At 36.3% G+C, this 27,265-nt stretch overlaps 3 protein-coding genes across 8 annotated transcripts; all 3 read left to right on the top strand.

The window, feature by feature from the left end:
* Positions 1-819: 819 nt before the first annotated feature.
* LOC112738091 (uncharacterized) lies at positions 820-5,012 on the top strand. 6 transcript variants are annotated; one of them, XR_003169232.3, is made up of 5 exons: positions 820-1,062; positions 3,163-3,259; positions 3,515-3,573; positions 3,755-3,849; positions 4,336-5,012. XR_003169232.3 is itself a non-coding variant. In XM_072211738.1 (4 exons), the coding sequence occupies exons 1-3, from the start codon at positions 2,830-2,832 to the stop codon at positions 3,566-3,568; spliced, it is 366 nt and encodes a 121-aa protein (XP_072067839.1). In that variant the 5' UTR covers positions 1,540-2,829; the 3' UTR covers positions 3,569-3,573; positions 3,755-5,012. The 6 variants fall into 6 exon arrangements, 2 of the variants coding, with proteins under 2 accessions (XP_072067839.1, XP_072067840.1); XR_011869608.1 differs by lacking the exon at positions 820-1,062 and adding an exon at positions 2,693-3,044 and having other exon boundaries at positions 3,761-3,849; XR_011869607.1 differs by lacking the exon at positions 820-1,062 and adding an exon at positions 2,693-3,044.
* A 2,883-nt stretch (positions 5,013-7,895) lies between these two features.
* LOC112735880 (uncharacterized) lies at positions 7,896-10,816 on the top strand. Its single transcript, XM_025785326.3, has 9 exons — positions 7,896-7,997; positions 8,102-8,214; positions 8,831-8,858; positions 8,950-9,045; positions 9,303-9,358; positions 9,590-9,760; positions 10,029-10,133; positions 10,235-10,316; positions 10,592-10,816. The coding sequence occupies exons 1-9, from the start codon at positions 7,896-7,898 to the stop codon at positions 10,814-10,816; spliced, it is 978 nt and encodes a 325-aa protein (XP_025641111.2).
* A 7,970-nt stretch (positions 10,817-18,786) lies between these two features.
* LOC112738090 (NADPH:adrenodoxin oxidoreductase, mitochondrial) lies at positions 18,787-25,854 on the top strand. Its single transcript, XM_025788378.3, has 14 exons — positions 18,787-19,288; positions 22,207-22,422; positions 22,529-22,633; positions 22,816-22,929; positions 23,036-23,089; positions 23,273-23,389; positions 23,480-23,589; positions 23,716-23,789; positions 24,014-24,075; positions 24,268-24,463; positions 24,597-24,657; positions 24,906-24,973; positions 25,143-25,288; positions 25,469-25,854. The coding sequence occupies exons 2-14, from the start codon at positions 22,297-22,299 to the stop codon at positions 25,700-25,702; spliced, it is 1,467 nt and encodes a 488-aa protein (XP_025644163.1). The 5' UTR covers positions 18,787-19,288; positions 22,207-22,296; the 3' UTR covers positions 25,703-25,854.
* The last annotated feature ends 1,411 nt before the right edge of the window (positions 25,855-27,265 follow it).

Below are 27,265 nucleotides of genomic sequence, written 5' to 3'. Positions count from 1 at the left end.
AATTATGTCTCCATGATTTTTTCCTTTATGATTGTTGCTTTGGGATTTACTTCTGAATTGTTAACATAGCTATGTTCCTCTCTTTCCAAATTTCCCAACACATAAATGCAATTCTGGCCACCATTATCTCCTTTTCATTTCCTCGCTATGATCTTATGGTTTTGAATCTCTCCATTAGCCATGATCCTAAACTTGTAGTTGATTCCTTGTCTGGTGTGCATTGGCTTTGTCGTCCAAACTATGCCGCTCTTGTCCATAGACATAATAAGGGAGCATGTTCAACTGTCTCATACTCAACCCTGCATAAAATACAATTAAGACTTCTAGTGGATTATATTGTGGATAGTATTATGGATTAAATAGATTATGATTTACTAAGATTATATGGTGGATGACCCTCCAAATAAATATGTGATTTTATGTGAAACTTTGAGATTCCAAATGTCTTCTAAATCTATGCTGAGTGAAAGAGTATCTATTTCCATATCTTTCAATTCCTTTTTGGCAACATGATATCCAATTTTGACTGTATAATTACCATGGCTTTGAAAACTGAACTAGGCTGACCAGTTCAATCGGATTAACCGAAAATTGTCCTTCGGCCAGTCCAATTGTGTCAAAGAATCATCTAACAAAAAAGATGAAAAATCGGCCGAACTGACAGTTAATTGGTGAACTATTGGAATCGGTCCGATTTTTTAAGGTGTGGCCGCTTTGCTAAAAATGCTACTAAACGTCAAAACATCGTCGATTTAATGTTTTATTTAAAAAAAGAAATCAAATTTTGCAATTAGTAAACCTAAGCCTAAACCTATAGTCCCATCCCCACACATTAGAGAAGAGAGGCTCGAAAATAGCTAGCCCTAGTAGCCACTCATCACTGCCTTCCCTATCGTTGAACTACTTTCCATTGACCAGAGGGTGCTATCGTACTAGCGTTGTCACAGAAGCCTCACGTCTCCACCAGACTAGCCTTACTGTATCCTCCCACTACTTCTCCCTTGGCGTTGCTCACGTTCACTGAACCGTCTCTCTCTCTCTCTCTCTCTCTCTCTCTCGTCAGTAAGCACTTCTCCATTGCTTCTTTGAATTATTTTTCTCTGTTATATTCTAAGTTGATGGTGTTTTGTTGATTGTTAATTTTTTTAGTTAATTAGTGTTAATTGTTGTTAATTCTCTGAGTTAATCTTAGTTTGTTAATTTTCTGAGTTAATTATTGACTTATTATTAATTATTATTAATTTTTCTGAGTTTGTTAATAATTTATTAACCACCTCCTCTTCTTTATGATTGCAATTTATTAACAACCTCTTTTTCTTCATGGTTGTAATTTTCGCTATACTTTGTTTTATTCAAATACACTGTGTACAATTTGAAAGTTTGACACAAGTTTACTCATTTAAATATATGAAATTTGATTTGTTTGTTTAATTCTGTCAATTAAATTCCTCAATGATATGTCACACTAGTAGTTCCTTTGCACTAAAAAGAAACCTTTGTGGATATTTTTTCTAGTACGGGCGAAAAATTATTTTAAGAGTTCAGATCTTGAATAGTTGAACCAATGGGATTCTTAAGGAATATTCAGTTGAGTATCTATCACTTATTTAATAAACTATGAAACACAAACACTTCTTTAAGTTATCGTATCTATGTGTTAAACACATTTCGGATACGACATTCATCGACACTCGTCTGACACACGTGTCTACTGAGTCCAATCGTGCCTTAATAAAAAATAAAAAAATTTTCCAGACATACTTAGACACACCTAAATACCATCACGTATCAGCATTGAATAAAATAAGACAAGAAATAGTACATATTATTATTTATTAAAACAAGAAATATTTTAAATATAATTAAAATAAGACATAAAAATAATTAAAAATTAACTTATGTTTAAATATCAATAGAATATCAAAATATAATTACGATTTATTTAAAAAATTAATTTATGATAGATTCCTGCAAGCATGTGCATGCTTACATAAGGATTAAAATCTTCAATTGCTCTAGAAAAGGTTTGCTAATACAAGATTATCTCCTTGTTTTAGAAAAAAGGCCAATAACCACGCTTTTTTCTTGTCACGCTTTAAAAGCGTGGCCAAAGTGGTCAATGGCCACGCTTTTATGAGGGTGGCGATAAATTAGAAATTTAGCCACTTTTTTTTGCTACGCTTAAAAAGCGTGGCGAAAAGGGTCTACGGCTATGCTTTTATGAGGTTGGCGATTGATTCGAGATTTCTCCACACTTTTTTTTGCCACGCTTAAGCGTAGCTATAGAAAGAAACAAGTACGCTTTTAAAGTGTGGCGATAGAGTTTTGTTATAGTGACATTTTAAAAGCGTGGCCATTTCCTACAACTCTTTTGGCACGCTTCAAAAGCGTGGCCAAAAGATTAATTTTTTTTTTTAAAGTTACAATCAGTGAATTACATTACACACCCTCTTTGAGACTCTATCTTTCTCCTTCAAACCCTAAAACTCTTCCAACCCTTTGTATTCACCCTAAAGAAAAAGGCCCTTCTAAAGAACATCGCCAGAGAACATCGCTGGCGCTCCCTGTTCCGGCACACTAACCTTACCCCTTTTTAATTCACAAACCCTAACCTAACACCCACCACACTCCCCCCTTTCCCCTCACAACAGCGCCGCAGCCCCACTCCCTCTGTTCCCCTCTCCAACGCACACAACACAATACACACGCACCACCTCACCCACGCAGAAGAGGAGAGCTCGAGGAAGGAGACGCTGCCTTGCTGCCAGCTACATCGAAGACCATCCCGCCGCCACTGTCGAGTCAAACCCGAGAGACAGAGTGTGTGCGATGATGAGAGAGGAGAAGCCGTCACCAAACGCGTCGCCACCGCTGGAAGAGCTTCACTCTTCGCCGTCGCCGAGGAGGGGAAAGAGGAGCTGCTCCTGTCGCGCTAGTCACCGTCGTGCTTCCTCGTTGCCGATGAGGGAGCCACGAGAACCGTTGCCGTCGCGGAGGAGGGGGACGCATGAGAGGGAGCCGTCAGTGTGGTCACCGTCGCAGCTGTTGAGTAAATCTTTGTGCTTTTTCAGTAAATCTTCGATCATCATTTCATCATTTATTTTGAATATTACAATAAATCTGTGCTTTTAATTGTTATTACTCTTTTCCAATTGATTTTAGGAAATCGAAGTTTTACAAATTTGACAAGGAACGGAACCGATGGAAGGAGAGAACCACAGGTACCGTCAAGTTTCCGAAGAACAAGGTTACTAGCAAGGTTTGGCTTCTCATCTAAACAAAATTCATTTGTGCTTCTTTGTTTATGTTGTTTATTCTCTGATTCATTTGTGTGTCCCTAGTTCTCTGATTCTTCAATTCGCAAGTAGTTAGAGAAGTTTAAATGATAATTGTTTGAGCCTCATATAATAATGTCACGTGGTTCTTTTGCTGTCATTATAGTAGTTAAATCTAAGAAGGTTAATTGGTTCATTTGTGCAACTAAGTTTTGTTCTTTTTTTTTGTGTTTATGCAGAACAAAATCATTGCTGAGTGTGGTTCTTTAGCTGTAAGCACTCCAAATCATTGAAAAAGGTAATTCATGGATTCCATATTTTTTTCATTTGAAAATCATACTAGAACAATATAACCTGATATGAGAAGCTGTTAATGCTCTAGCTTGATTTATATTTATAAGAAATTATGAACTGATTGATTGAATAGCTTATCTGCTTTTGCTTTGCTGCTACTACCTGACTCTGTGTTCCAATCTTAGCCTCAGGTGCCTTCTTCCCGTATTTGCAAAACTTCTCTCAAGAGCTTCAAAAGCTTGAGGAGTATTGCATGAACCAGAAATCCATTGATTCGACGGTACCTATATATATAACCCTCTTATTAATGCTTTTACTTTGTTTAATTTTCTTCAGCACCGCTTGGTTCATCTGCATTTGACCTTATGAGTTCTTTTACTTGCATGAACTAATTGAAATCTCAAAATTGAGTTGCTTGATTCGTAGTACTAAGTTTGATGAGAAGAAAAATGAGTTGATACTTATTTAATTTTTATCATTTTATTTATTTAATACCATGTTTAATTTTTATTTGATTCTTATTATTCATAGTACAAGGTTTTCTATTGGAGCAGTGATAAACCACTATTTTATGGTTTATCTTGTGCTCAATTGAGTGGATTTTATCAATCTTTCATACACTTATTCATACAATTCGCATGTTTTACGTTTTCCTTCCTGATTTTGTGCTATGATTGGAAACATGTTTTTTTGGCCTTATATTTGCTAATATTAATATTCTCTTATTACCATTCGATGCCTTGATATGGGTGTTAAGTGATTTCAGAGATTACAAGGCAAGAATGGCTTGGAGGATGGAAAGGAAGCATGCAAAAGTGGAAGGAATACAAGAAGTTGAAGGAACTGCAAAGCTGTCAGCCTGACCCTCTCGCACTAAAACGGTTATAACTTGAGTTACAGAGGTTCAAATGAGACGGTTCTAGTTGCATTGGAAAGCTAACGTCTGGGGCTTCGATTTGATATATAATTTGCCATAGTGGCCTTACAGCTAGATGACGCAAACGCGTGCTCCACGCGGACGCGTCGCAGTGACGAAAATCAGCGTGGCAGATTTCGCCCCCAGCGATTTCTGGGCTGTTTCTGGCCCAGTTCTCGGCCCAGAAAACACAAATTAGAGGCTATAAAGTGAGGGAATCCATCCATTCATTCGACAATCACAATCAAGCTTTAATATACACAAATTTAGGATTAGATGTAGTTTTAGAGAGAGAGGTTTTCTCCTCTCTCTTAGGATTTAGGATTTAGGATTTCTCTTATTTTATGGTTATCTCTTCAATTACAGGTTCAATGTTCCTTTAATTTAATTTCTTTTTTACTTTTATTTATTCTAGTGCTTTGACTTGTCTATCTCTCTGTTTAATTATTTATGTTGCCAATTTGGCTTATGAACCATTCATGTTATGATTTTCTTAATTAATGCAATTTGATGTATTTCAGATTTAAGATTTCTTTCTTTTATTTATGTTACTGTTGCTTCCCATCTGAAGGCATTTTTATTCGAATAGATTTTCTTTTCTTTTGGTTTTGGTTAAGTAATTAGCAACACTTGAGTTATCAAACTCAGCTGTTGATTGAAATTGGAATTCTCTGCTGGTTAATTTGTACTCCAATAACTCTAGTCTTCCCAAAGGAGTTGACTAGGACTTGAGGATCAAATTAATTAGTCCACTTGACTCTCCTTTGTTTAGCAAAGATTAATTAAAGTGGGAGCAGAATCCAATTCTCATCACACCTGATAAGGATAACGAGGATAGGAATTAAGATTCTCATACCTTGCCAAGAGATTTTATTATTATTAATTTATTTTTTTTGTCATTTAAATTACTTGTTCCTTATTTTAAAAACCCAAAAATATACTGTTTTACATAACCAATAATAAATCATACCTCCCTGCAATTCCTTGAGAAGACGACCCGAGGTTTAAATACTTCGGTTATAAATTTTATTGGGTTTTGTTACTTGTGACAACCAAACTTTTGTAAGAAAGGAATTATTGTCGGTCTAGAAGCTATACTTACAACGCAAATTTATTTGTGAAAATTCTAGATCGTGCGAGAGTTTCGTTCTTCAAGCAGCTTGTAATCCTTCTTGGCCTGCTGATCGTCTCGTGATCCAAGTCTTAGATGATTTTAGGGAACCCGTGGTTAAGTTGCATATGTTTTAATTGTGCAGTGAGCGATTAAGAAGTGGAATTAATTAATTTGTTTTGTTTGTGTTGATTTGTAGGAAATGGTGGAAATGGAATGTCAGAGATGGGCGAGCAAAGGGATAAACATAACGTACCAAATAAGAGAGAACAGAATGGGGTACAAAGTGGGTGCATTAAACACAATTTGATCATCTGGACACAGGCATCCTGCACAGGCACACACTTGCTCTCACACTCATTCACTCATGGGAAGAATTTCTATCAGTTTGTGCTCAATAACACTGCTATTTTCAATTATAATTGTAGTTATACTCAACATGCTTTATTGTTGTTGTTTACTTCTTGTTAGCGAGATAAATTTTACCATGAAAGCACTATCAGAAACTTACTGATCAGTTTTGCTCCTTTGTCCATGATATACATTTCATGACAATTTTCATTTATAAGGTTATATAACCTATGGCCATATCATAGTTGCTTGTTATTTTACTATGCAATTTGACCATAACCTAAGTAGTCCTGGTAGCAAATTGAGTTCAAAGTTGGACTTCATGCTGAGTTCTGTGTTGAAGTGGAATTTGATTAGCATCACTTGAAAGGAAAAGAACAGAATACAAGGCACTCTTTTTTTATTGATTTAAGCATCCATCACTCTAACATATGTTGTCAGTTTGTCACATTAAAATATTGGTCTTCTATTTTATGTTGTTTGTTATTCCCTTTAAGGTATTTACAGACATATTTTAGTTTGTAAATCCACTTCACATTGCATATGCATCATTCTGGCCGTTTCAATCATTAGCTTGACTTATTTACAAGCAACTTTTAGTATTATTATTATTGAATGGTAACCTTTCGATGGCTTGAAGTGTCGCTTACAACTGTTCTACTATGTCTACGGAGTAATTATTTATTTTATCCACCATCACCTAACCCCAATCCCTAACTATAATTAAATCACACTACTACTACTACATCTATAACTTAATTATTATCAAATCTAATGTTGTGTAATGTATTGATGCCTTTCTTGTTTGGATTGCAATTTTGGGAGTGATTCTATTTTTGTCTCTAAGGACATTTAGAAGTTCAAGCAATTCTACATTTGGGAATGTTATGATCTGATAAAGATGAAAAGATCTTTTGTTTCACAATTTTTTAGAATAAATGACCATTTGTACCCATGAGAGATGAAAACGCTGACATTTGTACCCATGATAGCCTGAAACTAAACTTATACCCATGATAGATGCCCTTCGTGTGACAAAAGTGCCCTGACTTGGATCTGAGCTTGGTTCGTAGGAATCCGATCCTACGTGGCACTCCCTCCCTTATCTTCAACCCCTCTCTCTCTTACTCACACACACTCTCTCTCTCTCCAAACCCCACTCTTCACTCTTCAAACCCCACTCTGGCCCCTTCTTCCTCAACACTCACTCCCTCACCATCCACTCCGTCCTTCACGCCGACAAAGCCATCCTCTTCTCCCTCCCCACCACCTCTGACCCCATCAAGGACACCCTCCTCACTCTCATGCTTTCCAACCACTCTTCCTTCATCGTCACCTTTTCAACCTCCCCTTCCTCTTCCGCACTCCAAATCCGGGATGGTACTTCTCAACCATCTCTTCATACCGGTCAACCAAGCCAGCCCAGTAACTGTGCAGGTAGTAAGAATTCTCAAGGAAAACAACATCATCATCGTCCCCCTCGTCTTCATCTATCAGCCACTCCACAAATCAGTAACACAAAAAATCAAAGTGAAGGAGAAAAGGACACGCGATTAAGGAACACAGATATGAACGTATTGGTAATATTTATTTCTCAAATAAATGTTCTAATTTTTAACAGCATCTCTCTCTTTCTCTGAATACAATTGTTCAATTAAGCTAAGCAAACGAAGCACCCTTTTTTGTACAGAAGAGAGAGAGAACAAAAATAACATAGAGATAGAAGACATGTCTGCCTTTGATACCTACAGCGTCGACTCCGATCACCACCAAAACCACGCCGACGAAGACAACTTCTCCGGATACGGCGGCTACTCCAACTTCTCCGGCGGCAATGTCCCCATCGTTGACCACACTTCTCCGTCTGCTTCACCAGACATCTTCGGGTTCAGCGATCTAGATCCAAGCTACTCCTAGTCTCCCTTTGAACTGGTGCATGTAGCAAAAAATGGTAACGATAAAGGCTACCACGATGACAGCGTTTTTGTCTCAGACGAACCAGTGCTTCCAGCGCCTACAGAGATGTGATCAGAGGAAGGTTACGCCCTTGGTGAGTGGCGCCAATGAGAAGTGAGAAATGATGAAAAATTTTGGGAATTTGGAAGATTTAAAAAACCTTAATAAGGATGAGGTTTTTGATGTTGACGATGAGAGGAGAAAGAGGCTGTTGAGGAAGAGGCAGAAACGTCGAGAAAGGAAAACGGTGGGTCGATGATGTTGATGGCTATGGTGGTAGCAAGGAACGAGAGCGGTGGTAGGGTTTCAGAGTTTGGAAGTGGGGAAGAGAAGATGGGGAATAAAATTATAAATTAAAATTAGATTATATTTAAAGGGTTTGGGGTTTGGAGTGCCACGTAGGATCGGATTCCTACGAACCAAGCTCAGATCCAAGTCAGGACACTTTTGTCACACGAAGGGAACCTATCATGGATATAACTTTAGTTTCAGGCTATCATGGGTACAAATGTCAGCGTTTTCATCTCTCATGGGTACAAATGGTCATTTATTCCAATTTTTTATATTTGTTTGTCATAGGTTACTTTGTTGAGCTACATTGGCTTTTGATATGATGCTACTGATTGAAGTTTTACTTTACCTTACACCACGTATAAGGATAACAAAGAGAAGGCAAGCAGGTCAATGTACTATTCCAGTTTTGCCTTAACGTGCATTCTCAGTTCCTGGACTTAAGAAGTTGTTAGGGACGTATTAACTGAAACCATCTTACGAAATTTTACTAACAGCAAGTTCAAAATGGGTCTACTAATTTTCATTGAATGTTATGTGCTGTCTGAATTTATGTTTTATTGTTGAAAATCTGGTGACCATTATTATATCTAGCTTTGTAAAACTTTCTGGTTTTAAATTGTAATTCTTTTGTAGGTTTGAGTATAATGCAGCAGCTGACTTGGTGAAGGAACTCGAATTTGAAGAAGTTGAAGGTATGCAGCAAAAGAAAATCTAAGATTAGCAAATGAACTTTCTGATTTTTTCCGGTGCAGCATTATGACAGACGAGGGCAATATGAAGTTGCTCTTTCCAAAATTGACGAGGCCATAGAACACACACCTACTGTTATTGATCTATATTCTGTCAAGGTTTGCTTATTAATAATTTTCTAAGATTAGTTTTTTTTTTTCAAGTCCTTTTATGTTGTAAAGCTTTGTATTTTAAGTTCACTTAACAGACTATAACTATAATGTAGTTGAAGCATAAGTTTCGGTTAGGTGGGTCAACTTTTAGCATTTGTATGTGGCACTAATTTACAACAAAGCTAAACTAAGTAAACTGAGACTGAATTTGGAACTAACCATGATTTCTTCAAATGCCTAGTATATTATTTGTCGCTTTACAGGCTATAGCATTAACAGTGGTATCTATCGGTGTTGTTGTGGCTACGGTGACTGATCTGCAATTCCATTTTTTTGGTGCATGTGTGGCATTGGCGTGGATTGTACCAAGTGCTGTAAATAAAATCCTCTGATCTCGACTGTAGCAGCAAGAGAACTAGACAGCTTTGTCGTGAGTAATTTTTATCATTGTTACTTCCTTTTAATGCCAATTTCTCTGTGCTTCCTATCTATTTCTTTGCATTAAATGATTTATTTCTTTGTTTTGTCTAATTTATGCATTCATTAACAGTCTGATATGGAAAAGAACACCTATTACGTTGATTTTCCTGGCTGCTATGATGCCCTGCTTAGACCCTCCGGGTGTCCTATCCTTTGGTTGGAACTTCAGAAACACACCCGTGATTTTTGGCTCGGCAATTCTTGGATTCTTGCTTCAGTGGTCTGGTGCTTTAGCATTAGGGTAAGTGAATGTTCTATTGATTAGTGATGAGCTCTTGCTGTGCTGCTGTTTTAATTTGTAAACAAGAAAATTGGATGATTATTGAATATTTTTTGCTGTTTTATTGAATTGATTAGTGGTTAGCTCTTGCTTTTTATTGGATGATTTCTGCTATTTTCTACTGTTTTAACTAATGTGCTATAAAGCATCTGCATTTTATTAGAAAATAGCAAAATAGCAAATTAGAGGTTAGAGATGTTGAGGTTGATAGTGAGGCTACTGTTATTAGGTGGCCTAAAGGTCATGCAACAAAGCTCACCTCCTTTCAAGAAAGTAATAGTGAAATCCAAACTTCATGTTCAGATATTGCAAAGTCCACCATGGACATAACCAAGTATGTCATCATTGTTATGTTCATATCATTCAATGAACTAGAGACATATAATTTAGTTGTTCTGATTGTGTGTTTTCCGATGAACTTCTATTTCATTGCAGGATTCAGAAAGAGGAAGCCAAAATCGTTGCATGGGAAAGCCAACAGAAAGCAAAGGCTGAAGCAACAATACGCAAACTCGAGGTTTCATTTCAGTTCATCAAAATCTGTTGCTTTGAAGTTGAACTTTCTCATATGGAGTGTGTCTTTAGTTCAACACAATATATATATATATATATATATATATATATATATATATATATATATATATATATATATATATATATATATATATATATATATATATATTATCATAAGATCAGTAAGCAAGCAAGGCATTAAAATTTGTGTAGAAAAAGCTCACAAAATGTATGCAGATAGGTCTTTTTCCCCCCTAATGATGAAGAGGTTTGATACAGATGAAACTGGAAAAGAAGAGATCGTCATCAATGGATAAGATTCTAAACAAGCTGAGAAGGGCGCAGATGAAAGCTGGAAAGATGAGAAGTTCAATGGCAATGCCTCAAAAACAAGAACAAGGACAACAGGGCAAGCAGAATTCCAACCCTCTCAAGGTTTTTTCATTACCAAATTATATTCAGTTATGGTCTTCAAGCAGATGCTTTAGCACTTATGATCACTGATTCCACTCTTAGACGAAGCACAAGATATTAAGTTTGAAGATACTGTTTGTTTGTTTCTTGATCCTCACTTCTGTTTCCCTTCTTTTTTTAGTTTAATGTATTCAGTTGCTTTCCTTTGCATACTTTATCTTTTGAATATATTCTCTGCTCTCTCTTTAACTGAATGGTTCTATTTTAAGTTTTTTAAAACCATAAATTACTTTTTCCTTCATTGTTATTTTGTGTTCTTTCTAATTGGAATTTAGTTAACTAACTAAGCACCTTTTTCTCTTCTTGTTTAGTTCAAAATGTTGTCTCTTCTATTGTTTCAATTAATCATTACTTTTACTATGCCTTGTTTGGATGATTAATCAGTTTCTTAAAGCAATCATAGAACAAATTTCCACAACAAAAATTTGAACAAGGTTCTTTTGTTGCTCATGTTTTCTAAGGTTTCATTCACATAGGGCTGTAACTTGTAACAACACCTTTCTATGGTTCCACCAATTCTTGAAAAGATACAATAACAAGGGGCCCAACCCAACTACTTTGACTCATTACTTATGCCCTCTCTTTATAGGGTACCCTACTTCTCCATCTACATACCTTTAATTACTAAAATGCCAGGTGAATTTTTTCAGTTGATAGTTTATTTAATGCTTTATTGTCATAATGATTTCTTCCTTCCTCCAGCTACCTGGAACTTCTCGCAAATGCCTTGGACCGTGAAAATTGGTCACTAGTTCAATTTCTCATGTCATCTTCTTACAGTGGATATGGCACCTCTAGCTTGCAACATGTAAACAACTAAACTATTCCTGGTTTTACCATTCTTGTGACTGTTGCTCTAGAATATTACATTACAATTTGCAATTCAGTGTAGTACCACTAACGTTTAGCTCAAGGAATTATCTTTTGTAGGTAAAAAAGTTCACAAATGTTCCAGAAACAATTATGTATGATCTAAGGGAAGGAGGTTTCAGAGAGCTAGAGGAAGGAGGAACAACAAAGGAAATAGAATTTAAGTTGTATTGTTTCTATATTTTTTTTTCAGTTTTTAGTTTTGGAATTCAAACTTGAGATTTATTTTGTATTTGAGTATTAGTTTTTTAATGTGTAAAACAATTATTGCAAAAATTATGTCACTAATTATTATTTGATTTATCTTGTACTAAAAATTGCATAATATATTTGTAGGTTTGGTAATAAAAAAGGATTGAAAATTTATATTTTGCAGCGGTGAAGGTAAAAATAAGAAAAATGATTTTTTTTTTAAATTTTATAAGGCTATTGCCACGCTTTTAAAGCGTGGCCATATCACTGGCTATCACCACGCTTTAAAAAGTGTAGCCATATCTTCCCCTATTGGCACGTTTTTAAAGAGTACCTAAAACAAACATTCTTGGGACGTTTTAAAAGCGTGGTGATATGTGCACTTTTTGGTATGCTTTTTAAGCATACCTATAGGTTAAGGCCTATGGTCACGCTTTTTAAGCGTGGCAAGAGATGAAAGCATGCCAACAAAAAAAGCTTGCCGATAGATCCACAAAAGCGTGGCGATAGGGCAACCAGCACGTTGGCGGATGTGACCCTTTCAAAAGCGTGCCGATAGCTCAAAAAGCGTGGCAGAAAGCTTATTTTCTTGTAGTGAAACTACCTGAATTGATTATACGTGAAACTCTATCTCATATATCAATGTAACACATGCATTTTTAATTGTTAAGTTTTGTTATCCTTTTTCTTACACGAGTGATTATTATTTTTTTCTTTAATCATAAACTTTGGTATTAGGACTTGTTTGTGAATTTTTAACGAAAAATTATAAACAAATTATTATGAAAAATTATAAAACTTTGAATTTTGTTAGTTTTAAAATTATTGAATTTAAATATTTAAAATTATATATTAAATTTTTAGTAATTTTACTTTATATTTAATTAAATTAATTCAATCACGATTCGATTTCGGTTAGACCATTGAACTAATGAACCAGTTACTTGACCGATTCGTTCTTCTCAATCTTGATAATTACTATGTCGAGGGTTATCTGAAACTCAAAGGAATTGGACCTGAACGTGAGGTTCTGATTCTTTTTGGCGAGGATTCTGATGTCCTTTCCAACGATGCAAAGCCGTCCAAGGTCTTCGATGGTGAATGAGGGATGACACCTGTAAGAGACTTCGATGATTAAGTTAGCAAAGATTTTATGCAAGTTTGTATGAATTAAGGTTGAGAAATATATGTGTGTGATAGGATATTTATACGGTTAGAATGATGGTCTAGTTATTACTTTGTAAATTCTCCACTTATAATAATGGGTGGTTATTTCTCTTGTATTTAAATATTGTTGAGATTTCATATTCAAAATAGTAGACGAGTCTGTAAAAATACAGATAAATACATTTGATATTTTATTGCTGCTTAAGCCGACTCAACCGCGTAGATCAAGAGTCCCCTCGATACTTACATTGGATTGATGAAAAAAGATCTTTTGTGTTATGATAAGATCAAATACATGGATGCCCATTTATGACTTGGGCGGTGAATAATGAAAGAATCACTTTTCAAGGATGAATTAATATAAATGAGAGTTGAAAATAAGAGCACCTTACCTGTATAAATAGAAGGCATCATCAGATACATTCCACACAGCAATAACAAAGTAATAAAACACTCTTCTCTCTCTTTCTCTAATTATATTTCTTTATTTTATTTATTACATCTTCCTTATTTATTTATTTAGTTATTTTATAACACGTTATCAACACGAGACTCTGATCAAATTTTATGAAGACTCCAGGTAACAAATTTTTATTATGTCGAATCTCTTTCATCTTGAATATAATGCTTTTGATATATTTGAAAATAATTATTTATCATGGATACTAGATGTTAAAATCCATCTTGATTCAATGGATCTTGGAGATACCATTAAGGCTGAAAATAATACATCCTAGAAGGATATAGGCAAAGCCATAATTTTCCTTCATCGTCATCTTGACGTATGATTGAAAAATGAATATCCCACATTAAAAGATCCTGCAGATCTGTGAAAAGACCTTGAAGAAAGGTACAATAATCATCAAAAGACGGTAATACTTCCTCAAGTCCGATATGTTAGAGAAAACTTTCTCGACCTTCCATGCCTCGAATGTGCTCCTGCAGCAGTAGTATCGAGAAAAAGAATTTAAAAATTTTTTTGAGCTAATTTCTTACTTTCTTGTTGCTGAACGCAACAATGAGTTGCTCTTAAGAAATCATGAAGTGCGCCCAGCTGGCACCGCCCTATTTCCTGAAGCAAATGCAGCAAATTATAACCCCAGAAGAGGTAAATGGCAAGATTTTGATAACAAGAAAAATTATGGAAGGAAAAGAAATTATGTTCACAAGAAAAGATCTCACCAGAAGTGGGATAAAGAAAGAAACAATGGGCAAAATATATCAATTGAGGATAAATGCTTCTGTTATGGTGGAAAGGGCCATTGGTCACGTACCTGTCGTACCCCAAGGCACCTAGTTGATCTTTATCAACCATCATTGAAAAAGGATGACAAAGGAAAGGAAACAAATTTTGTTTCAAATGATGAAAATTCCACCACTCATTATGATGTATCTAATTTCTTTAAGGATTCTGAAGGAAATATTGGCTATTTGATCAATAATGGAATAGTTTGATATATGTATGTGTTTGTTAAGTATTCATGTGAATAATTTTACTGTGCATGCACTTCTACTCATTTTATTATTATTATAATTTGTTTTTGAAGAAAAATGGCAAGGACATATTCTGAAGATATTTGCCTTGCGGATAGTGCAAGTTCGCACACTATTCTTAAAAGTACTATATATTTTACCCATCTTGTGCCAAAAGAAGAGTATGTTAATACTATTATTGGCTCAGGTAATGTGATAGAAGGCTCCGGAAGAGCTATAATTTTATTTCTCGGAGGAACAAAATTCATAATAAATAATGCACTGTTGTCTACCAAGTCTCGAAGAAACTTGTTGAGTTTTAAAGATATTCGCCGAAATGGATATCATATTGAGACTATGAATGAGGGAAATTATGAGTACTTATGTATCACAACTCATGATTCAAATAAAATGGTTATATTAGAAAAGTTGCCCTCACTTTCATCTGGGTTATATTATACCAAGATTAGTGCAATTGAATCACATGCTACTGTAAACCAGAAGTTTACTAGCACAAATGAATTTATAACTTGGCACGACTGATTGGGTCATCCGGGAACAACCATGATGCGGAGAATTATTGAAAACTCCCATGGACATTTACTAAAGAACCAGAAGATTTTTAAAACTAGTGAATTTTGTTGTGCTGCATGTTCTCAAGGGAAGTTAATTTTAAGGTCATCACCAGTAAAGATTGGATTTGAGTCCCCTGAATTCCTAGAAAGGATTCAAGGTGATATATGTGGACCTATTCATCCACCATGTGGATCTTTTAGATATTTTATGGTCTTGATAGACGCATCTTCGAGATGGTCACATGTGTGCTTATTGTCTTCTCGCAACCTAGCGTTTGCGAGATTACCGGCTCAAATCATTCGATTAAAAGCACAATTTCCAGAAAATCCAATCAAAGCAATTCGTCTTGATAATGCTGGTGAATTTACTTCCCAAGCTTTTGATGCTTATTGTATGGCTAATGGAATAAATGTTGAACATCCAGTAGCTTATGTTCACACACAAAATGGGTTAGCAGAATCACTTATTAAACGCCTCCAATTGATTGCTAGACCCTTACTTATGAGAACAAATCTCCCAACTTCGGTTTGGGGGCATGCTATTTTACATGCCGCAGCACTTATTTGTTTGAGGCCAACGAGTTACCATAAGTTCTCTCCTATGCAATTAGCTTTTGGCCAGCAGCCAAATGTTTCCCATTTAAGAATATTTGGGTGTGCAATATATGTTCCCATTGCACCACCTAATCGCACCAAAATGGGACCCCAAAGAAAATTGGGGATATATGTTGGATATGATTCTCCCTCTATAGTGAGGTATCTTGAGATACAAACTGGGGATGTATTTAAAGCCCAATTTGCGGATTGTCATTTTGATGAATCAAAATTTCCAACATTAGGGGGAGAGAATAAGCTTCCTGAAAAGGAACTTAATTGGAATGCATCATCGTTGATGCATTTAGATCCTCGATCAGGGCAATGTGAACTTGAAGTTCAAAAGATTATACATTTGCAAAGAATAGCAAATGAATTGCCTGATGCATTTTCCGATACAAAGAGGATAACCAAGTTGTATATACCAGTGGAAAATGCCCCAATTCGAATTGATGTCCCAGTTGGACAAATTTCCACCAAAGCAAATACACGCCAGAAGCATGGCAGGCCTGTCGGTTCCAAAGACAAAAATCCTCGAAAGAGAAAAGAGGTTAATACTATTCCTGTTGAAAAATACATAGTAAAGACACCTGCAGTTATCCAAAATTCTGATATAGTTTTAACGTCAGAAGATGTTCAGGTACCTGAAAATTGTGAAAATGACGAGATCTCGATAAATTATGTCTTTACAGGAGAGAAATAGGACCGAAATAAGACAATTGTCAATGACATATTTGCATATAATGTGGCATTAAATATCATTCATGAAAGTAAGGATCTTGAGCCAAGATCAGTCGAAGAATGTCGACAAAGAAATGATTGGCCAAAATAGAAAGAAGCCATGAAGGCTGAATTAGACTCACTTGCAAAACGTGAAGTCTTTGGACCTGTAGTCCGTACACCAGAAGATGTAAAACCTGTTGGATACCGATGGGTATTTGTGAGAAAATGAAATGAGAAAAATGAAGTTGTGCGCTACAAAGCCCGACTTGTGACACAAGGGTTTTCACAAAGACCCGGTATAGATTATGAAGAAACGTATTCCCCTGTAGTGGATGCGATAATATTGCGTTATTTGGTCAGTTTATCTGCATATTATAAATTGCATATGCATTTAATGGATGTGGTAACAACCTATTTATACGGCTCATTAGATCGGGATATCTATATGAAAGTCCCTGAAGGATTAAAGATGTCTAAGTCATCCAATGAATATTCACAAGGGTTATACTCAGTTAAATTGCAAAGATCTTTATATGGTCTAAAGCAATCTGGACGAATGTGGTATAATCGTCTTACTGAGTATCTGGCCAAAAATGGATTCAAGAATGATGATATCTGTCCATGTGTTTTCATAAAGAAATCTGCATCTGGATTCATTATAATTGCTGTGTACGTTGATGATTTAAATATCATTGGGACTCTTGAAGAGATTCCAACAATTATAAAAACTCTAAAAGAAGAGTTTGAGATGAAAGATCTTGGAAAGACTAAGTTTTGTCTCGGCCTGCAGATTGAGCATATAAAAAGTGGGATCTTTATTCATCAAACAACATACACAGAAAAGATCTTGAAGAGATTTTATATGGATAAGTCACATCCATTAAGTACCCAAATGATCGTAAGATCTTTGGATGTGGAGAAGGATCAATTCCGTCCTAAAGAAGAGAATGAAGATATCCTTAGTCCTGAAGTACCATATCTTAGTGCCATTGGAGCGCTAATGTATCTTGCTAATAATACACGACCCGATATATCATTTGCTGTGAATTTATTAGCAAGGTATAGTTCCTCTCCAACCAGAAGACATTGGAGTGGAATTAAATAAATCTTTCGATATCTTCATGGAACGGTTGATATGGGATTATTTTATCTCTATGGATCCAAGTCACAATTAGTTGGCTATGCAGATGCTGGATACTTGTCTGATCCACATAAAGAGAGATCTCAAATAGGATACCTGTTCACATATGGTGGTACAGCTATATCATGGAGGTCCAGGAAACAGACGATTGCTGCAACATCCTCTAATCATGCTGAAATACTAGCGATACATCAAGCTAGTCGCGAGTGTTTTTGGCTGAGGAGTATGATCCAATATATTCTGTCTTTATGTGGACTGATTGATCAGAAGATAGCTCCAACTATCTTGTTTGAAGATAATACATCATGTATTGCTCAACTTAAAGGCGGATATATCAAAGGTGATAGAACAAAGCATATTTCTCCCAAATTCTTCTTCACCCATGATCTTCAAAATCAAGGGACAATTGATGTCCAACAGAACCGCTCAAGTGACAATCTGGCAGATTTGTTCACAAAGTCACTCCCAAAATCCTTCTTTAAAAGATTGGTACATGAGATTGGGATGCGCCGATTTTGAGACATCAACTGATATCGACAAGAGGGGGAGACTGTACTCTTTTTCCCTTGGTTAGGTTTTTTTCCCATCGGGTTTTTCTTGACAAGGTTTTTAATGAGGCAGTCCCCATCACTAAAGGATATTGTACTCTTTTTCCTTCACTAAGGTTTTTTCCCACTGGGTTTTTCTTTAGTAAGGTTTTAACGAGGCAATAATCTTAAATGGTCATCCAAAGAAGAGTGTTATGATAAGATCAAATACATGGAATATGGATGCCCATTTATGACTTGGGCAGTGAACAATGAAAGAATCACTTTTCAAGGATGAATTAAAATAAATGAGAATTAAAAATAAGAGCACCTTACCTGTATAAATAGAAGGCATTATCGGATACATTCCACACAACAATAACAAAGTAATAAAACACTATTCTCTCTCTTTCTCTGATTATATTTCTTTATTTTATTTATTACATCTTCCTTATTTATTTATTTAGTTATTTTATAACATTTTGAACTTTTTTTTATTTTGTAAACTGAGCCTATCCACTTTAGACTTAATTTTAATATTGGACTAAGATATGAATAATTACCATCCCATTTATATGGCCAAATAAGTTGATCTTCCTTTCTTGTTAAACTGATTGGAGTTTACATAATTTTTCCTTCAAGTTGTTCTAGAAACACCTCTTCAATCTTCCTTGTGTTCCATCCTCTTCCCTCAATTTTGGAATGTGTATAATGGTGCGGGTGGTCGTAGTTTCGGGCGAAAACAGGTATTTTGGTTTTTTTAAAATGAAACCGAGACAAAGCACAAGGAGAAAATACTAGGCTTTTCTTTCTCGGGCTCGACTATTAGAATGACAAGTACATAAACTATAAATGGATCTCTGCCCAAATAATCAAAATATAGGCCCATCTCATGTCCTAAATATAACATAGAACTGCCCATCGTCGCCTTTTTCTTCAGCTGCCACTGCCCCCTCTTCTCTCCGGCCGATCGTTCCGTCATTCTTCTTCTCCCTGAGCTTGAAGCCGCGATTTCGACTCAATCCGCCTCCGTCAGCCGTCGCCGTCGCCTTCAGCAGTGTTCTCCCCAGCCGCTCATTGTTCTTACGCCCTCTAATATCTCTGTTTCATTCATTCACATTCACAGCTTCATCCAAACAACGGAACATTCTCAATCTTTTCAAAACCCAACTCCAAACTCTCTCTCCTTCCCAGGGTCCTGCGGTCCTGATTCTACCTCCCACACTCTTCATCCCCTTCGGTATGTTCAAATACACTCTCTCTTTTCTTTTTTTTTAATTTGCTTCCTATTTCTGATTTATGTTTATTAGAGGCTTATAGCTAAGTGTGACACTTTTGGAGCCTATGCTGTTTCATTCAAAGATATTAGAACAATTTGGTTGTTTTTTTAGTTTAAATAAGAGTTCGGGTTGTTTGTTTAAGCCTATTATTATGTCCAGTATGCTTTGCTAGTTTGGTGGTACCAGGAAATATTATTCAAAATTTAGGGGTTTTGATTTTGATACATAGACGGTTAGTTTGTTCCTTAAAGCAGTAAAACCTTACTAGTGTGTGTGAACTCAACCCCCGCCCCCGCCCCACCCACCCCCCCTCCCCCTTCCCTCTGAAGCAACGCAATTAATACCAAACCAAAACCCTGCCCTAGCTTCCCTCACACTCAAAGTTCGCCGGCGGTCCGTCTATCTAGCTTCCCTCGAGCTCGGCATCCGTCGTCTTTGTCTGCTCAGCCGCGCTTCAGCCGCCGTTTGTTTGCCGTTCACATTCGCTCGGCGTTCATCGTTCGCGTTCACTCGCCGTTCACCGTTAGAGTTCGCATTCGCGTTCGTTTGGAAGCCACGTTGCTCTGCTTCAAACTCTGCGACCAACCCGAGCGCTCCACCTAGCCGTCGAACTGCTCCCTTTTGTCGCCTCCATGAGTTCCCTAAACCCGCCACCAGACAATACACCCACACAACACCAATACTCTGCTTCAAACTCTGCAACTTCTGATTTCTATTACAATAAGTAACTTTTTGATTTGGTAGTGGTTTGGATTTTTTTGATAGACTGAATTAAAGTATATAATAGTTATGTTCTCTTTTCTGTCACATTGATATTAAGTTTTGAATTCTCTTATTTTATTTTAGTTTTACCGCACTCAACATGTTTGATGAAATGCTTTAACCATATTTCTGGTTGGTTTTATAATTTCTAGCTTTTAGAACTTAGTAAGTTGATTGCATGTGAAATTAGAATAATTGGATCTTAGTAATTAGGATATTTTAGCTGCACAAATTAATAAATAGCATCTTTGCAGAAAACATATTAGCATGATGATTCCACTTGCATTAGTTTCTTCTGGTAAATTTTAACTGTTATTGTGAACTTGTTAATTTGCTAATTGTTCTTGTATTGTTGTTCTTCCGTTATTTTTATTTTTTATTTTTTTGTTTTTGTTGTGATTTTCTGTTCTTGAACTTGTTAAGTTGATAATTTGCTAAATTGTTGGGCTGCTGTTGTTTTAATTTGCTAAATTGTTGTTGTGTATTTATTGTTGTCTTTGAGATTATTGCTGAATATTGGTGATCATTGATTTATTATATGCTTCATGTTTTCATTGTTTTCTTCTTCTAAGAAAAAAAAAAATCAGTTTTCATTGTTTTGTTGAGTGTTTGTTTTGTTTCAGAAATCAATTTTTTGTGATCAGTGCTCAAACTCTGAATGCTGTTCTGCTGGTTTTGCTGTGTTTATTTTCTTTCAGAAATCAATTTTTTGTGATCAATGCTCAAATTCTGAATGCTGTTCTGCTGTTTTTGTTTTGTTTCAGAAATCAATTTTTTGTGATCAATGCTTAAATTCTGAACCTTGTTCTGCTGTTTTTGTTGTTTCAGAAATCAATTTTGTGATCAATGCTCATACTCTTAATGTTGTTTTGTATTGTTTTAAGGCTGTGTTTGGAAGAGGTGATTGATTTCTGAGTGTTGTTTTGTTTTTGTTTTAAGGCTGTGTGTTGTGTTCAATTTTCATTTTATAGGAAAATTCTGAGGTATATAAGAATTAAGAAGGAAGACTATTTCAATGGTATCACTCTGGTGATTCTGGTCTGCTACAAGCTTGAACATAGAATTGAAGAGAGGAACCCTTTACTATTTCATCATTGGCCTATTTTTGGCATTGCATATCATTGTAGTTTGTTTATTCATAGAACTAGTTGTTTATGATCCCCTTTTGAAGTAAAAAAATGCAGTAGAAGAGTGTTTAGAACTAGTTGCTATATTCATTGAATTTTTATTGAATTAGGTGTTTATTATAAACAGTTTTTCCGGTTAGACCAAAGAACCAGTAATTAGAGCAGTTCGATGACCGGTCCGGTTTTCAGAACCAAGCTTTTAACAGAAAAAGAAATTTGTTAAGATACAAGAAGATTATAAGATAAGAGGAGAAAATTTCTTGTTTCCATCAGTGCTTTAACTAGAAGAAGTTTATATTGATAATTGTATTATCCTTTACTTGTCTTAATATTTTCCGTCAGTTAGTTCAATCTCTATGCACATCTGAAATGTGAAACGGTGACCCTCTTAAGAATACAAAGATTTGAGCACCGAAGTGAAGACAAAAAGTTTTTAATATATTATGGCTGCCTAGTTGTTCTTCTTATTATGGCTGACGTGTTGTTAAATTTTTTGTTATTTGACTCTTGTGTTGTACATAGATGATATTTGGTATTTCTTTGTTATTTGACTCTTGTGTTGCACCTAGACAATATTATAAGACTTTGGTTGATGTCATTCATTTAATTTGTGTATTTTTAAGATTTAAATTTGAATATAATTATTTGAGTTTAATTTTGATGCACTGATAGTGTAAAATGTTTTACACAGTCGTGCAATCACATCCGTTCGTTTGGATGACCATCACGTGGTCAATGCAAATAGTAGTTACTTTTGATGATGTGGGGTTACGTGATTAGACGCACGTGTAAAGCTGCTTTACACTGACAGTGCATTATATTATTTTTTTGTGTGTTTATTTATAATTTTTGTATATTTTATTTTAATCGGTTATTTCGTTTGAACCTCTAAACTAGTGAATCAGTAGTTAGAGTGATTCAATGACTGCTTTGGATTTCAAAACCATGCTCTTGACTAATGATTTTGTCGCTCTTCAATTCTTCAACAGAAACCCTTTTAGACGATAAACGTGAATATAAACAAAGAAATAGAAGCATTTTTTATTATGCTCTACAACTAGTGCTTCACCGATAATAAAATGCAAAACGTGGTAATTTTGCAAGCAAGGAAATGGTTTTCAAGAAGCTTGTCGAGCTTTTCTTCGAACCCTTTGAAAGTCTGCGTAGTTGGAAGTGGCCCTGCTGGATTCTACACTGCCGAGAAGGTAAAGGTCCATCCTTTATGCTTCATGATTTATACTTAGTGTTGAAATTTGAATTTCCATAACCCTAAACCCTTTATCCTTTCTGCTTCATGATTTATCCTTTTAGATGTTGAAGGCTCATCAACAAGCACAGGTTGATATCATTGACCGGTTGCCCACGCCTTTCGGCTTGGTTCGCTCTGGTGTTGCACCCGATCACCCTGAAACAAAGGTCTATTATCACTACTTTTATTATCATTATCATCATCATCATCATCATCGTCTTCATCATCATCATCGTCAGCCTTAGGATTTTGTGAGAGTAACTGTTTTTGAATTTGAAGTCTCTCGGATTATCGATTATTTGGTGAGAGTAACTCCATTGAACTTACTTTACCAGAAAACTTGCAACAGATTGTCATCAACCAGTTTTCACGGGTGGCGCAACACGAGCAATGCTCATTTCTTGGAAATGTGACCCTTGGATCTAGCATTTCTCTCTCTGAATTACGCAAGCTCTACCATGTGGTGAAGTTCTGGTTTTACATTTGCTATATCATGGCAATGTGTTTGTGTAGTTGATATTTGTCATTTGCACCATCTTTTTCAATAATCATGTTATGCATTTGAGCAGGTTGTCCTTGCATATGGTGCTGAAAGTGACAGAAGTCTTGGTATCCCAGGAGAAGTATGTCTGGTTTTATTTTTTTACTTTCTGCAAATTGAGTATATACTTTGCTAGAATTTTATGCATTTGGTTGGAATTTCCTTTGGTTTAAGTGCTTGCTTATAGTTCATTTATCATGTGATGGTTATACATTAGCGGATAATTTGAATTTACTTTTCAATGCTCTTTTATTTTTCTTCTCAGAGTTTGAAAGGGATACATTCAGCTAGAGAATTTGTTTGGTGGTATAACGGGCATCCTGATGGGCGAAATCTTGATCCAGACCTGAAGAACACAGATGCAGCTGTAATTCTTGGTCAGGTAACTTTGTCCTGTGGATTCCTATGATGAATAAATTTATATCAAGTCCCAGCTAAGGTTTTGAAGGTAAAATGTTCAATTTTATTTCAGGGAAATGTTGCTCTTGATGTTGCACGCATTCTTTTACGGCCTACTGCAGAGTTAGCAACAACTGATATTGCCAATTATGCTTTGGCTGCTTTGGAGGAGAGCTCTATCAGGTTTCTAGTTGCGACTTGAAGTGGCTGTTTATTCATATTGCCAGTCCCCCCCCCCCCCCCCCAAAAAAAAAAAAAAAAAACCCCAAAAAGAGAGAGACGAATCTGTAACATAAGCAAATATTGCAGGAAGGTCTATTTGGTCGGAAGACGTGGTCCTGCCCAAGCGGCTTGCACTGCAAAAGAACTGCGGGAGATTCTTGGTAACTTTTGCATCCCTTCATGCACGAGTTCATTTCACAATTCAGTTTTCAAAATTCTGAACCCAAAACACCTTAGAAAACGCTCTTAGCAGAACTCTTGTAATAAAAGAAAAACATTTATAGATTATCATAAGTCTGTGATTTTAAACCATTTCAGAACATAAAGACTACATTTTGTGCTCTTCCACCTGAGACTTAACTGGAGGTTTGGTATCCATTTATAGGTATTCGTAACGTTGATATATCCATACAGGAAGTGGATCTACGTTTAACACCAGCCGATGAGGTATACAATGCATCACATTTTGTTAATTGATCACTATTTTTCCATATCAGGGGGAAATAAAAGCATTTCGGTTTTGTTGCCACTTTTATGGTTGTCGGTATTAGAATTATTTCCCAATAATTGCTGTAGTGTGTTTGAAGACTTGGATTCCTTTTGATGCTATCTATGTCTTAATGTTGTCACTTGGTGAAGGAAGAACTAAAAAGCAACAGAATAAAGAGGAGAGTTCATGAATTGCTATCTAAGGCCGCCGCCAAACCCAGAACTGCTGGTTTGAACCAACGTGAACTTCATTTTGTCTTCTTCCGTAAGCCAGATAGTTTTCAGGAGTCAGAAGACAGAACTGGCCATGTTTCTGGTGTGCACTTTGAAAAGACAGTTCTTAAAGGTAATTTTTGTTTCTGCTGGGCTCTTCTAGAATGCTGGTAATAAGTCTTACTCGAAGCCTTACTAAGCCATTAAACTATCTGTTGTGCAATGAATTGCTTTTAAATATTTAATTAGTTGACTTTGTTTTGCAGGTGATGGCCCTGGAAAACAGATAGCCATCGGCACTGGAGAATTTGAAGATATAAAATGCGGGTATTATCCTATAACCGGGAAATCATATAAAAATACTTGGGTTCCTCGTTGTGAAAATTGTTTGCTTTGCATGAAATCTTTTCTACTGGTTTCATTGTAATGAAATATCCATTGGTTACAAACTTACAATACTTCATATCCTCCATAGATTGAAAGAGATTGATATTATGCTCTGCAAATAAATGATTGCTATCAAACAAATTGGAGAGTACTCACTGCATACATTGCAACCTTCTGACATTTTGTAGGTTGGTACTTAAGAGCATTGGTTACAAATCAGTACCAGTTGATGGCTTACCTTTTGATTATAAGAAAGGTAGAAAAACAATTAATGCTTCGGATCCATTCACTTCTACTCTGTCAATACGTGTGGTACACATTTCGTTTTGGTATCTTTCAGATACTAGTCAAGGAAAACTTGTTCCTTGGTGTACGTGTCGTGTCATCTGACAGGGCCTCATGGTTGTACATTTCTAACATTTCAGGTATAGTTCCAAATTTTAGGGGTCGAGTGTTGAGTGACACGTCAGGGGATCCGACACTTCTTGAAGAGGGCTTGTATGTTTGTGGTTGGCTGAAGCGAGGACCAACTGGAATTGTGGCCACAAACCTGCATTGTGCTGAAGAAACTGTACGTGTGTCTTGGTTTTCCATTCATATTATTCCTAAGGACACTTTAACTGACCGTAGTAGTAAGATAACAACAAAATCAGTCACACTATGATGACTTGGTAATTGCAATACTTCATAGCATGTAAGAAAACATGTTGAATAACACCAAGCATAAAATTGATTTTACTTCTATTTGTAGGTTTTGAGTATATCAGAAGACATTGAAAAAGGAATGTTGATTTCATCAGCTGCCTTACCAAAACCGGGCAGAGAGGGTCTTCTCCAGCTACTACAAGATAGAGATGTGAGGATAGTTTCATTCAGTGATTGGGAAAAGATAGACTCCGAAGAAAAGAGGCTTGGAAGTTCAAGGAACAAGCCTAGGGAGAAACTCTCCACCTGGGATGAGCTACACAAAGCTGCCCTAGAATGACTTGATTTTTTATACATCTTATACCAGGAACACAAAATAATTGAAAGGATTTCATGATACGCACTTGTTGCGGAAGTCATCCTCTTATTTGTTGTAAACTTTTAGTTTTTTTGAAAAATGTTAATAATATGAGGAATTCTTTTTAGCTCAAAGTTTTGCTAATCGTTGCTGTGATATCTGCTCGCAGAAGAATGCAGATTTGGCTTCCATTTGTCTAACCCTTGTCTACTTGTAACCCCTTTTTTTGCTTCAAAATATTTGTTAAGCACCATGTTGTATAGGTTTTCATGTCATGGGGGTTCGGCTATATTTTTATGTTGGTTGCCGAAGACCTAACACAACCCTCCTCCTTTATCCGGGCTTGGGACCGGCTATGTACCGCAAGTGTAACATAGGCGGAGTTATAACATATTTAACAAGAAAAGAAAATTCACAATGATCTTGAATTACATATGGATGATAGAGTAACACGCTAGTTGTAAAAATTGGGTATTTACTATTTACTAAGGTTATAAGAATTGAAATGGTCACGAAGCAATAGAGTTAAAGGTTTAAAGATTTACAACAACAACAACAACAAAACCTTGTCCCACTAAGTGGGGTCGGCTACATGAATCAAACAACGCCATTGTGCTCTGTCGTGTATCATGTCTACAGAGAGATCGTTTACATGTAGATCTCGTTTGACCACCTCATGGATGGTCTTCTTAGGTCTTCCTCTGCCTTTCGCCCTTTGTCCATCTTCCATCTCATCTACCCTCCTGACTGGATGTTCTATCGGTCTTCTTCTCACATGTCCAAACCACCTGAGACGCGATTCAACCATCTTTTCCACAATGGGTGCTACTCCAACTCTCTCCCTTATATCTTCATTCCTTATTTTATCCAATCGCGTATGACCACTCATCCATCTCAACATCTTCATCTCTGCCACACTCAACTTATGTTCGTGCTCCCCTTTAGCCGCCCAACACTCCGTACCATACAGCATAGCCGGTCTTATAGCGGTGCGATAGAATTTACCTTTAAGTTTTAAAGGCACCTTTTTGTCGCATATAAAACCAGATGCACTCCGCCATTTTGACCAACCTGCTTGGATCCTATGATTTACATCCTGTTCAATCTCTCCGTTATCCTGTATGATGCACCCAAGATACTTAAAACTTTTAACTTTTTGTAGGATGTTTTCTCCAATCTTCACCTCTATATTGGGGTTTTCCCTTCTCAAACTGAATTTACATTCCATATATTCCGTCTTGCTACGGCTTATGCGCAGACCATATACTTCTAAAGCTTCTCTCCATAACTCCAACTTCTTGTTTAGGTCTTCCCTTGACTCTCCCATAAGGACGATATCATCGGCAAAAAGCATGCACCATGGCACAGGCTCTTGGATGTGCTCTGTGAGTACTTCCAAGACTAATGTGAAAAGGTATGGACTTAAGGATGATCCCTGGTGTAATCCTATACCAATAGGGAATTCCTCTGTCACACCACCTTGAGTCTTCACACTAGTTGTGGCCCCATCATACATGTCTTTAATTGCCCGAATATATGCGATCC

Source organism: Arachis hypogaea, chromosome 13 (assembly GCF_003086295.3).
Source record: "Arachis hypogaea cultivar Tifrunner chromosome 13, arahy.Tifrunner.gnm2.J5K5, whole genome shotgun sequence".
Lineage (NCBI taxonomy): Eukaryota > Viridiplantae > Streptophyta > Magnoliopsida > Fabales > Fabaceae > Arachis > Arachis hypogaea.
Note: the sequence above shows the minus strand (reverse complement) of the source record. Positions and strands in the feature narration are given on the sequence as shown.